Source organism: Halichondria panicea, chromosome 4, assembly GCF_963675165.1.
Source record: "Halichondria panicea chromosome 4, odHalPani1.1, whole genome shotgun sequence".
Lineage (NCBI taxonomy): Eukaryota > Metazoa > Porifera > Demospongiae > Suberitida > Halichondriidae > Halichondria > Halichondria panicea.
In genome coordinates this window covers 4,432,878-4,445,413 of record NC_087380.1, presented here as the reverse complement: position 1 = coordinate 4,445,413, position 12,536 = coordinate 4,432,878, and the positions used below count along the sequence as shown (strand labels likewise).

Genomic DNA, 12,536 nt, shown 5'->3' with positions numbered 1-12,536 from the left:
CTTGGTAACAAGCCCTGCCTATGTGCAGAGCTTGCCAAACATTTGAGCTAGTACATTGCATGTGCACCAGATCGCAGAAGCACTGCAGTATAGACTACTACTAGGAATCGGAACTTTTATTTTGACTACTAAAGCTAGCTGGCTATGGATGCTCGTGTGCTACTAACAGTGTTACTGACTGTTTGCCTGGCTGAAGACACCCTTGCAGTAAACCCAGGATTCAAGACCACCATCACTAGCAAAGGCCTTGACTACAGTAAGTGGTTCATGCTATACTGTATTAAAGTAGTAGCAGGAGCAAATGAGTAGATGTGATTACCTAAACAAGTGGTAAATACTTTCTCATTACATTGTTTAATACCGTAAATTGATGTAAATTACAGTGCCACCATAATAATTATAAATGTTTGAGCACCCACGTACCACGTGGGCATGTGGGCATCAGCATAATTTTTGAGGCCCTTCTTTCCGTTGCTGTAATTTTTCTGGCTCTTATAAAAGGCTTGTTTGAGACATTAAGGCAGTCATCCTGCATCTTTGACTTCCTTCACACTTCTAAACAGTTGTCTGACCCATCAAATTTTTGATTGTTATACCAGTCGACGAAATAATGGGCGAGCCACAACCAGTTCCACCGCATTCAATCCAAGAAAGCATGCTAATCCATCTAACTAGACTAGAGTGTAGGCCCTAGCTCCTTTGATGGCAATGTCTGTGATGTCATTGGTGGTGAAATTCAAAAATTAAGCTACAGTCAAATTCTCACGAGTCAGCTAGCTCTCAACAGTGCAGCTAGCTAGCGAATGAAACTGAGCTAAACCATGCCCATCATCTCTAAAATGTCTGTAGTAGCTGAGAACATAAGCGCCACCATAATTTAGGTGCCAATTGGGTTGAACGCTGAGTTACGAATAGGGGCCTAGAATCAGAGAGGTCCAGCCTGCTAAACCTAAGGCATTCAATCATCCTGAAGTTGCCCTGGGTCACTATAATCATGCTGCAGCACAACCGGCAACTCTCCTTGTGAAGCAGCTCCCTATGACTCTGTGATGCAATTATTGGTTAATGAAATATTTTTGCCGACCACAAATATAATGGGTTATATAAAAGTTGTCCCACTCAGAAATGGAATTAATTTTTTTTGGCGCTGTAATTACACTGGCGCTGTAATTACATAAATATTATTATGGTTATGGTAAGGAAAGGAGAGGGATTGGCAACGATTGGCAACGGTTGAAAAATGCCATGATACACTACATTGTAGTGGAATATTTAATCTTTTGCAGCTTCCGCTACAAAGTAAAAAAAATCATGCACAAAGAAATCAAAACCAACAATTTATGCAACCCAGTTGGTCAGCATAGACACAATAAAGCGAAGTATGTAGGCAGGCTTACAGCAGTGCTTCTTAAAACCTTGGGGCACAAACTACATGTGTATAACTAAACATATGTAACAGTGACTGTAACTGATAGATTGGTACTGATCATTACTTATAGTTAGCAATAATACATTACTGTTATATGTATGATGTAATTGCGCATGTCAAGTAGATTATGATTGTTATAAATAAGAAAGGGTTTGTGACACATACAAGAAAGGTCTGTATACAACTGTGCAAAATGAGTTACTGCCGTTGCCAATACCTCTAATCTCTGGCCATTCAAACTGAATTTAGTTGATTTTTTGTTCATGCTTGCAGTTCGTCAGGTGGGAATACCTATTCTTGAGCAGTCTCTCTCGTCCATCACTATCCCTGATATCTCAGGAAAAGCAGGCACCCCAATAGGCTCCATCTCGTACTCTCTCTCCAGGTATGACATGCTTTCTAGCCAGCAGTAGCCAGCAGTACGGTTGTGTGCATGATACATACATGTAATAATATAGGTGGATTTTCAATTAATACTGCTGCCTATAATTATAAGCTGAAATTCAAGACTTTTTTTATTGCCCAATATACATGTAACACCCACTCATAATTATTAGTATGGCTATTAGTGTCACAGTGTAGTGGAGCCAACAAGTCCATGCCATTTTCAAGGAAGCCAGCAACTTGAGAACTGGTATAATTATGGTGTTTCTACATTGTAACTATTGTTTCCAAATGTGCATTTCATTTTACATTGTAACTATTGTTTCCAAATGTGCGTTTCATTTTTCAGTATCAAGCTCAGTGGGTTAACCATCCCAACGTCCACTTTAACATCTGTTCCTGGGAAGGGAATTCTTGTTCAAGCATCTAGTATTTCCATGACTGCCAATGCAAACTGGCACTACAGGGAAAATAGCTGGTAAGTGTGGACTTCCTTCCTCTCCTGCATACGTATTAAAATTATCACCAGACGGAAGGTGTAGTTTGTATGGGTCATTTTGTGTGTGCGTTGGTTCCTGTGTCCTCAGCTTCAATGTTATGGTAGCTACAGTCTGTATTAAAACTGCTCTTTGATATCATACGTGATCATCAGTCTGCTGTTTCTTCTTTAGACAAATTATAATGTCTGCTATTTTTTACGTCAGGCCCCATGTATCGGACAGTGGCAGCTGTGATGTTTCTGTGAGCAGTGTGTCACTAACCATGAGTGTTCTGGTGGGTGCAGACAGTAAGGGTCATGCCACCCTCTCCACCACTGGCTGCTCTCTGAGTATCGAAAAACTTGACATTCACTTTCATGGGGGAGCCAGGTATGAATCGTACATGGAAAAGTTGAGGCATAATTAGAGGCCTTGCCATTGGCCATATTGCACTCGACGAGTCGTTAAATTATTACCAGTGTATGCATGTGATTAACATAGCATTAAAATTAGAATGTACATCAATAGAAATATTGTTTTTGCTTACACAGCTGGCTGTACAACCTGTTTGCTAGTTCAATTGCTGGTGGCCTCAAGGGAAGCATTCAACAACAGGTGAACTGCAACACAAAAGCAATGAAAACTTGACCAAAATTTATCGTATTTTAGGTGTGTGCAGCAGCCACTGAAGCAATCAACAAACAAGGCAATGCGGCACTGGAATCACTTCCCAGTAAGGAATTTGTTAATGGATTGATTTTTGTCCACGCGTTCATAATTTTCCTTCATTTTAATTAAGTTGTTGTGAAGGTGGATAAGACGTCAGAAATAAATTTTGCACTTCTAACGACTCCTACCTTCAGCACTACTTATGTAGAGACAGATCACAAGGTATGAAAGTGGTGCTCATGCAGCCTACATTATAATTCTACTGTATCTAGGGAGAATTTTTCTTGATTGCCAAGCCAGTCGAGTGCCCGTACACTCCAGCTCCACTTCCACCAGTCACTGAGTCAGGAAACATGATGTATGTGTGGCTGACTGAGTATCTTGCTGATTCGGCAGGATTTGTGTATCAGCAAGCGGGCATTCTAAATTACAATGTCACTGCTGACATGGTTTGTTTAAACCATAATAATTATGAGTTTGTAAGAACTGTCTGAATCCACCAGGTACCAAAAAGTCTTCCTTTGCAACTGAACACTTCTTCTTTTCGGCTCATTGTACCTGCTGTAAGAACTACTAATTTAGCATTAATACGATTATTGTAATTATGCTCTCCATGCAGCTATATAATAAGTATCCAAACATGGCAATGATGCTAGGGCTTGTGACAGTGCGTCCTCCAAACCTCACAATCAACAGCACTAGTGCTGATTTTGTACTACCTGGTAATGTCGATGTCTATGTGGTCAACTCAACTACAAAACAGAATATACCTGTCTTCACTCTTGGAATTGTGAGCCTATAAGTACATGTAACAGATACTAAAGCAGCCTCAGCTGACGGCTTAATTATTCTGTGTAGTATGCTTGTCAATGATTTCATGGTGGTTACATTGCAGAATGTACTTGCCGACGTGAAGGTTAAGGTTGCTCCGGTAGGTGGTAAGGAAATTGTCAGTGCCAATCTCACTTTTCTGAAGTAAGTTCTTCCAGCAACACACTTGTCTTAGTTTACCATTACATGTATGCAGGGCAAGCATCAACTTGGTTAAATCAGATATAGGGCAATTCAGTGTGAGTAATCAGAATTTCGTATAATCATTAGTTAAAACCAATTGTACATTCTTTGATACAGGTTTTTGTTCTTCAAACAGCTGCTAACCTACTGTGTACAGCGTTTGTGATACCAACAGTGAACCGTAAGCTACTGTCTTTGTGAATTGCTGGAAAATATAACCCTGCAGAGTATGCTAATGCTGGTATCCCTATCCCAATCGTGGATGGAATCTCATTTGTGAACCCTAGCATCTCTTTTGGACAGGTAATAAGTTTACCTCTTGTGCCTCAGCTCCACACATCTACATGTACCACTCCTACACACACACAAATACAGGGGTATGTGCTTGTGAGCACAGACATTAACTACAAACCATAGACTCTGACAGTAGCTGCGGCTACTGCTGTAGGTCATGTACATAATTATAGATGTACACACTTTTTAGTTTGTTTTTACTACTGCACATGATTTTTATCCCTGATTTTTTATAGTTATGCTGTGTTTTACTGCATCAACAACTTAATGCCTGCACTCAGTAACTTGGTCAATCCTAGCCTCGTCTAACGTCACAGTACCTGTACTGGCTGATATATTAAATCAGTCTTAATTAGCAACAAGACTTATGGGGAGTGTAGCATTGCTAATTGCTGGTCATGATGGCTGATATATTATATTATTATGTAAAAATCCAACTAAAAAAACATTTGCAGTGTGAAAAGCTTGGCGAGAGCATAACTGCATGCATGCAATTTGTTTATACAATGTCATTCACATGTACTTTTTTCGAAAGAAAGTTTACATTTTGGTTTGGTGACTGTCCTGGCCAGATAAAGGTGCTGTGTTCAATTCCCTATAATATTCTACATAACATGACATATTGGGTACAATTTGTTAGTTTTAGCCCGGTACGTGCAGTTTGTGCAACAATGTGTAGTAGACGACTTCTCATGAGAGCCAGATAAATTAAATGTACCACATCCAGTATTATTAATCAGTGTGCTGTCTTATTATTATCATTTCTAATTCTACAGGTGTATAAAACATTTACCAGAAGATTAGTCTCATGAATCAACCGCACTTGGACTCCAAGTGCGGCTGATTCACGAGACTACCAGCCATACGCCCACACATGTCTACACGTGTTCTAAAATAGCACTGGACGTACAATGCTGTATTTGATAGGTCTAGGATTGCATGATCCGTCAGATGTCACAGTAAAAGGTCTACAGATCATCAAGACAGCAAGCAGAGTCTTCTTGGAAGCTTACACCTCAATTCTTGGTGTAGGAAAAGATGAACTGGTAAAACACCATAATGATAACTATTACCCCTTCCTTTTGGATAACAAATCAAAAATACCACTGAAATAGTGCCTGGTCTATAGTATTCCGCTTTCTCCTCTTATAGTTAGTACGTGTGGCTAACTGTCTGGGTTAAAGTGTTAGTAGATTTTGTTTTTAACATATAAATTATCTCAAGAGTTTCGAGTACGAGAGTGTGGTGAGTCATCACGGTACAAAACCCCTTATTGATGCACAGCTAGCAAGTTATTAGCACATCCACTAAGAATGTTCAGAGCTGTAAAAAAACTATAAACATACCTGCATGCATGGTGTAGACTTGTGACGACCCCGACTCGTTTTCGTGGAGTCAGGCCATGCCCACCTACCCATGACATGGCTTCGTATTTTCCGTATAACTATGCCTTTGGCAGTAGTGATGGTTCTCTGTGTTGAATGCGGAGCTGTTACTGTCGTGTAGATTTTTCTGTCCAAACCCGATACAATTATTTTAATAGGAGAAGTTCTATGGACGTGAGGTTATGTTAGCTGACAGGGATTTGGTGGAACAAAATAGTGGTGAGTGTGAGGCACATCTATTTATTATGATTTTGCACGAAAATATAGTCAATCTGGTCGTTCATCTGTGGTCGTTCACAGATGAGATTCTTCGTGATGCTATTGACAATGATATAGCTTTCCTTGTTGTTGGAGATCCTCTGGGGTATGTCAAGCACTATACATATTTGCTGTTCAGCATAATTATCGTGATAGTATCATAGGGCAACCACTCACTCTGACCTAATTGTACGAGCCTACGAAATGGGTATCAAATTTGAAGTGATCCACAACGCTTCAATAATGAATGCTGTTAGCTGCTGTGGACTTCAGCTCTACAGGTTTGGTGAAACAGTGTCTATTCCATTCTGGACAGAAGGCTGGAAACCAGATAGTTTTATCGATAAAATTGAACTTAATTTGGAACGAGGGCTACATTCACTGTGCCTGCTAGGTACGATGAAAGATAATTGCTTGAGTATGTACGTATTTTGATTTTGTTTCACTAGATATCAAAGTAAAGGAACAGTCCATTAAGAACTTGATGAAGTAAGTTGCACAGTATAGTTACATTTGAAGGAAAACATCTGCATGCGCATGGTAAAGTTATTTGCTACGGTGTATAGAATTTTTGTACTGCTAAACTCCCGTAAGCTTCCCTATAAAGGCTTCGAGCATCCATTAATAATATTGTTCACTTTGCCAGAGGGAACAAGATTTTCGAGCCCCCTCGCTTTATGTCTGTCGTGCAAGCATCTTCACAGTTGTTAGAAGCCCTTCAAAACAGACAAATCAAAGGTGACACTGTTATTTAGGGCTAGAATGGTATTTAAGTGCTGCATTATGGCTCTGCATGGCCTTGAATGTACGTATATTGCCGCCTAAGAATAATCGATTCACATGCTTCCAAGATGGGTTTGGCTTGAAATAACCTAGCTTTCTTGTATGTACAAATCAAGATTCTTAATTTTTATGGCAACTAGATTCATCTTACTTATCCTGCATACAGTAGGCTAGCAATTTCTTTTTTCAGGGGCTCTTTATGATTTCAGTTTTTCCTTCGTTAAATTGCAGTTCTCCTCTTTTATAAATGGTCCTTTGTGTTTAATAGAAAGTTTCATTGCATTGAAAGTTAGCGTGGGTGTCGATCCTAGCCCCTTGACATTGTAAAGTACGTGGTGCTGTACAGAGAAAATGTTATTGGTGCATATAAGTATAATTATGTGCATGTAGTATGTTTGTTATTCCTGCACACATGATTGCAGGTATATCCCCCAAAACAGTGTGTGTTGGTCTGGCTAGAATTGGATCGCCCTCTCAGCAGTTGGTTGTGGATACTCTGGAGAATATGTCCAAAGTAGACTTAGGCAAGCCTCTTCATTCTCTTGTTATTGTTGGTGAGGTGCATCCTTTAGAACAGACAATGCTAAATATAGTATGTAAAACGGAGACAAAATAGAGTCCATTGCCTGTACTCCATGGAAATATTATAATTTTGATTTTGTTATCGTTATTCCTATCATACCTATTTTTCTGGTGTTGTATACCTCTATAGTGTCTTTACCATGTACTTGTATATACATGCAAACAAGAATAATTAATTAGTTATACCAAAGGCGTATAAAAGAGAGGACACATGCAACTGACTATCAACCCTATCAACCCTAGCTACGTGCGAGCAAAAATCTACTTATTTTTAGTGTACTTTTCCATAGCCTCATATTCGAGGCTAACTTTTCCACTGCCCACTTTAGTTTTTGCTCACAAGCTGTTGCATGCCCTCTCTCTTTTTATACGCCCTTGGTTATACCATAGATAGAGTAGAGAGGGATTGAAAACGGAAGTACCCTCGAAGTACCATCCGTGTATCTCCGCGGTTTTAATCGAGGCACTTTTAACATGAGGGCTAAATATGAATAATTCATGAGAATTGTTTTGCTCTCTGCAAGAAGTCCACGAGCAGTTCTGCTGCTAAACATCAACTTTCATCACATACTTGAGGCCATTTAGGACACAGGACACTATTTAGTTACACAGCCTTAGCTATATCATAGGTGTATACTATAAGAACACAAGCATGAAAAAAGCGCTCTGTGTACCTCAGCTACTCCACGACAATCAAGATTATGTTTCCAATTGATACCTACCATCAGCTAGGGGGAATGTGATTCAGTAATGGGGATAGCAGCTCTGAGATGTATATGCATTGAACACAATAAGTTTCCCGGGCTTTTGCGGGAGTTATGAAGAGATACACGGATCGATGGTCCCAGAGCCACTACGTAGACTTTATTGTAAAACATCACGTGAATCACTTCCGTTTCCAATCCCTCTCTACTCTATCTGTGGGCATGGTTCTTAGGTTTATTGAGTGTCATTTATATACTATGTGATTGACTATAAAATTATACGTCGTGCATATTTACACCTCTTAGTCGGACAAGTACATGACTCTCAATTGCACTAGCTCTATAGGTTGAGAATACGAACAACTACTGACCGGAGCTCCACCCTGCTTTATAGAGTAATGATGTGATGTCAATCCTGCATTGAGCTGTGTCCGTTATAAATTATAGTGTCCTTTAAACCTATATATTCAGAGCGCCTGTTAATAGAGAGTTAATCGACTGTGCTGTCTGTTTACAATTATTATAGCACATGCATGAATAATAATCGATCAATACACAGATTTGACTACATAATTTCTGCAGCGACTAATTAAGTTAATATTTATGCAGACATTATGCATGTCGACAGTTAAGACATGTGAGTACATAATTGTATCAACACATCATAGTGTGGTCTCTCAAGACGGTCTCAATAGAGTAGCTATGTGAATATTTCTCAATTGAGCTGCAATGTCCGTTATATGTGTTGTAACTCTGTTGTCCCTCTCTCTCCGCTTGATAGTTGCAATACACACCATTGTAATCAGTGGTTCAACTTGGGTCAGATAGTAGACACAGTGCAGATTCTGGGTGAAATAAAAAGTAAAGCTCACGATGTTATAGAATGAGTATAAATGGTTTGCTTTGGCCATTAGCTGTGATTCTATAGTTTGTGACTCTCACATCATCGTGTTGTGACACAGGCTGTGTGGTAGAGTTCAACTGCCCTCCCTTCTCAATGATCATACTGATTATGTTAGCCCGGTGGTGGTAAACTTCGAAGTCCTGTGCATTGGAGATACAATTTCTCATATACGAAAGCAACACAGGTGTTTGGTACACTCACATGTGGGATGGTAATCATGAAGGGGTATGAGTTCAGGCCAGTGAGGGTGGGAGCAGGAGAATCAGGAAAACGGTACCTTGGGCCTTTGAAATCTGGGACCCCGGTAGAGTTGAAGACAAACATAACTGCTGTTACTGGTGTATGACGTATCAAAGATGACAGCCTACGGGAACATAGATTATTGTTTTAGACCTATAGCACTTTGTGTATCCTGAACAGTAACATACCATCCGAGAAAGTCTACATCCAACTTGGCTGACAAATGCTTCATGTCATACACTGAAGCATGCTCTGACAACACATCATGAAAGTAGAGAGTGAACTAAGGGAATAACATTTATTGTAATGTATTATCATAATACATAATGACATTAATGATGTGATGTCAATCTTGCATTGAGCTGTGTCCGTTATAAATTATATGTGCTCGCTAACTTTTGCAAGGAGCGTAACATGGAACTTGCATAGCCACTTGTACAAATATGGCACACCACCACTAGGGGGGGGAGACTGTGGGGGGGAGCGAATGGATTTTTGCACCTGACGTCGTTCTGGATTACCCTGAATAATAAATGTGGCATTGGGTTCATCGTATACTACAAGCATTTGTTATATTCTAAATTTAATATCGTCACACATTATTTTATAGTGCTCAAATGAAGCCATTGCAATAATTATTATACAGTATATAGTAGTTGACTATATTAGTTGACTATATACTCGACTGAATTTTGTATTTGGGATATTAATTGATTGGTCACTGTATTTTAGCTAAAGCTCTCTGTTTACGTTATATAAATTCTCTAACCTGGCTTCCCAAAGGTACTAGACCTTTCCATTGGCTGAGCTTGCTGTCTACTGCCTGTAGAGCCAGAATAGCAGGAAGAAACTGCCACTCTGATATGCTAATCTGTGCCTGGAGTAAATCTCCCAACACTGTCAGTTCTCTCCTGCATGCGAAAAGAGACAATGTCAGCCCCTCCCCCTTTTTAATGACTACATGCTCGACCACACCCAAAACAGTTTTTAGAACAAATAACAGTAGAAAATCAAATGGCTGAGCAAATGGATTGCCCTATCTGTCTAACAAGCAAAGAAGACCTTGTCATTACTAAATGTCAGCACAGGTTTTGTAGATCTTGTGTGGTGAAGCTATTAACCGAGCCACATTCATTTAACCCATTAAACTGTCCAGTGTGTCGTCAAACTATACACCCATTTGACATCACATTCTTAGAAAATGGGGAATCACTGATGGAAAAACCGACCACCATTTTTGGTGGTGTTTACGTTCAAGCTCATACTGAGGGTCTTGCTAGTTATCATTTCAATGAACTAGAAAGTTACATATCGTACAGTGAGGCTCCCCCCGAATGGCGACTTGATGATGGCTCTGCCCCACCAGAGAAGAAGCCATTCCTACATTCCACTTATGACCCCATTATTCGAACTTTCAGAGCCATCGTGGACTGGTCAGATGTGACTTTCGGAGGTGGTGCACAGTGGATCTATCGAATAGTGTTTTCAGAGGACTTCATGAAAATCAGCGGAGGTGAAGTGATCTCGTACCGAGCAGGTGGTGAGAAGCAGAAGTGGCATGTGTATGAGCAAGACCTTGCTTACGTTAGACTAATAAAGGATATCTCTTGAAGCCAAAACATTCTAGCAAAACAATGTTAGCTAGTGTATATAATTATGTGGTAAGATCTCAGTAGCTTATATACAGAGGATTTTTATTTTGTGTTGTGTTGATCCAGATAGAAGTTGAGCACTTTATATTATATAATGCCAAAGAAAATATATCCATGATTATAGAGGGTACTTCAGTCCTTTAATGGAACAGACACACTCAACAATTGTGTCTACGTACAATACAAGGTAAACAACATTTGTCAGCTTACTGGAATGTTGTCTTCACGGGCCTCAAATAGGGATGCTGAAAACTGTCTTTGTATCGTTCCAACATGTCCTTGAGGTACCTCTCAAATTGCTTGTAGTCAAGGTGACAAGAGTTAGTCACCTCAAAGTGCACATAACTGAAAGGTTAAGGAAGTGGGCCACAAGGTAAACACACGCAGAGGTAAACACATGCAGATGCGTACATACCGGTGATTCTAAACAAACAGCTTAGAATGACTGTTGTACAGCCGGTTATCACATTCAATTCTGGTACAGTACACTTTAATAACAGTGAAGCACACTCGTATACAGTTGGTGTGTGACATAGGAAGCACTGAGAACTGAAAATTGCACCCAGCTTCAAGTGTTTCCAATGTGGACACAATAGGATACAAATCTGTCATGTCCCTTTTAGCTGCTGTGTACTCCAACAGGCTGGTCACCAGCTCAGTCATTTTCCGCTCCCAAGAGAAGTCGCTTCCCCCCCTGCGGTTCATGTACACCTCATGTATCCTCTTCAGGTCAAGTATCATGGAATCATACATTGCTTTTAGGGGCTGAGAAAAACAACAAAGTATTTTCCTGAATTGGTATACAATGTATCTACATGAATAAATTGTTTAGGACATGTTACTAGTACATGTGTTGTTGATATAATTTTATAGTAAACTTGTGATATGTGATTCTTCAAACATAATACATGAATAAATTGTTTACTAGTACATGTGTTGTTGATATAATTTTATAGTAAACTTGTGATATATGATTCTTCAAACATAATTATGCCCAATTGCGATGTCTATGCAAACAAGGTATTTAATTCACAGATGTAACCACAACTACACTCACCTCCCTCCGGACCAGTCTGAAGGTGGCAGCTCTCTCCATGAAGCTAAGGGAGAAGTAGTTCATCTCTGCCACACATAATCGACTCATGAGGCTCATCAGTTCACACCAGTTGGTACCACCTGTGCCACTCTTTATCTCCCTCTCACGGTCCTATAGAGAAGTCAGCTTGGACAATAGTTATGCAGCTCTATATAATTATATTAATACCCTCCTTATCGTTTATCCATGACGGACATCTTATAGGTAGGCTCAGTTGCCCTAATTGAACTTTCCCCCACTTTTGGATTTGATCTAGTCTCAGAAAAATAGTAGGCCAACGATTCATTGGAAGCTAGAGCTTTGCCTGTGCAATAATGATGTCCAAAACAAAATCATGCACTCACACATTGCTCCTTTGCTCTATCAAAGCTGAATTTTGAGAGTAGGACAAAGTACGTCTCCAGTAAGTTTTCTTCTGGAGAACCTATGTTCACAAACTCAGAGCCAGAGGGTGTTACTGCAGAGGAGTGAAGTGTGGAATGGTGACTTCTAAGTAGTGTAGATCTACTCACCTGGTACCCGGCTACTGGATGGTTTTGGTTTTGGTGGAGACCTGATATGCCCACCTTCAGAATTGGACCTTGATCTGATAGTAGTGGCCATTTTTTAAACTATGGGCAAAGGTCGTTACAGATGTGATGATGTGTACTTGTGGAGGCGGGT

The 12,536-nt window shown here is 39.9% G+C and overlaps 3 protein-coding genes across 4 annotated transcripts; 2 read left to right on the top strand and 1 right to left on the bottom strand.

The window, feature by feature from the left end:
* Positions 1-11: 11 nt before the first annotated feature.
* Positions 12-4,545, top strand: LOC135334600 (bactericidal permeability-increasing protein-like). Its single transcript, XM_064529853.1, has 15 exons — positions 12-256; positions 1,703-1,814; positions 2,163-2,291; positions 2,518-2,682; positions 2,844-2,907; positions 2,962-3,025; positions 3,092-3,183; positions 3,234-3,410; positions 3,465-3,524; positions 3,581-3,751; positions 3,857-3,936; positions 3,989-4,031; positions 4,093-4,156; positions 4,202-4,278; positions 4,351-4,545. The coding sequence occupies exons 1-15, from the start codon at positions 145-147 to the stop codon at positions 4,390-4,392; spliced, it is 1,452 nt and encodes a 483-aa protein (XP_064385923.1). The 5' UTR covers positions 12-144; the 3' UTR covers positions 4,393-4,545.
* Positions 4,546-5,140: 595 nt separating this feature from the next.
* Positions 5,141-7,411, top strand: LOC135334603 (diphthine methyl ester synthase-like). 2 transcript variants are annotated; one of them, XM_064529857.1, is made up of 7 exons: positions 5,141-5,315; positions 5,813-5,873; positions 5,955-6,018; positions 6,077-6,306; positions 6,362-6,401; positions 6,559-6,650; positions 7,118-7,411. In XM_064529857.1, the coding sequence occupies exons 1-7, from the start codon at positions 5,181-5,183 to the stop codon at positions 7,309-7,311; spliced, it is 816 nt and encodes a 271-aa protein (XP_064385927.1). In that variant the 5' UTR covers positions 5,141-5,180; the 3' UTR covers positions 7,312-7,411. The 2 variants fall into 2 exon arrangements, with proteins under 2 accessions (XP_064385927.1, XP_064385926.1); XM_064529856.1 differs by having other exon boundaries at positions 5,922-6,018.
* Positions 7,412-8,507: 1,096 nt separating this feature from the next.
* LOC135334601 (KICSTOR subunit 2-like) lies at positions 8,508-12,535 on the bottom strand. Its single transcript, XM_064529854.1, has 11 exons — positions 12,386-12,535; positions 12,218-12,330; positions 11,835-11,984; positions 11,379-11,542; positions 10,988-11,122; positions 9,895-10,036; positions 9,522-9,647; positions 9,314-9,408; positions 9,087-9,249; positions 8,924-9,025; positions 8,508-8,826 (listed from the first exon to the last, which is right to left on the bottom strand). The coding sequence occupies exons 1-11, from the start codon at positions 12,474-12,476 to the stop codon at positions 8,659-8,661; spliced, it is 1,449 nt and encodes a 482-aa protein (XP_064385924.1). The 5' UTR covers positions 12,477-12,535; the 3' UTR covers positions 8,508-8,658.
* Position 12,536: the final 1 nt, after the last annotated feature.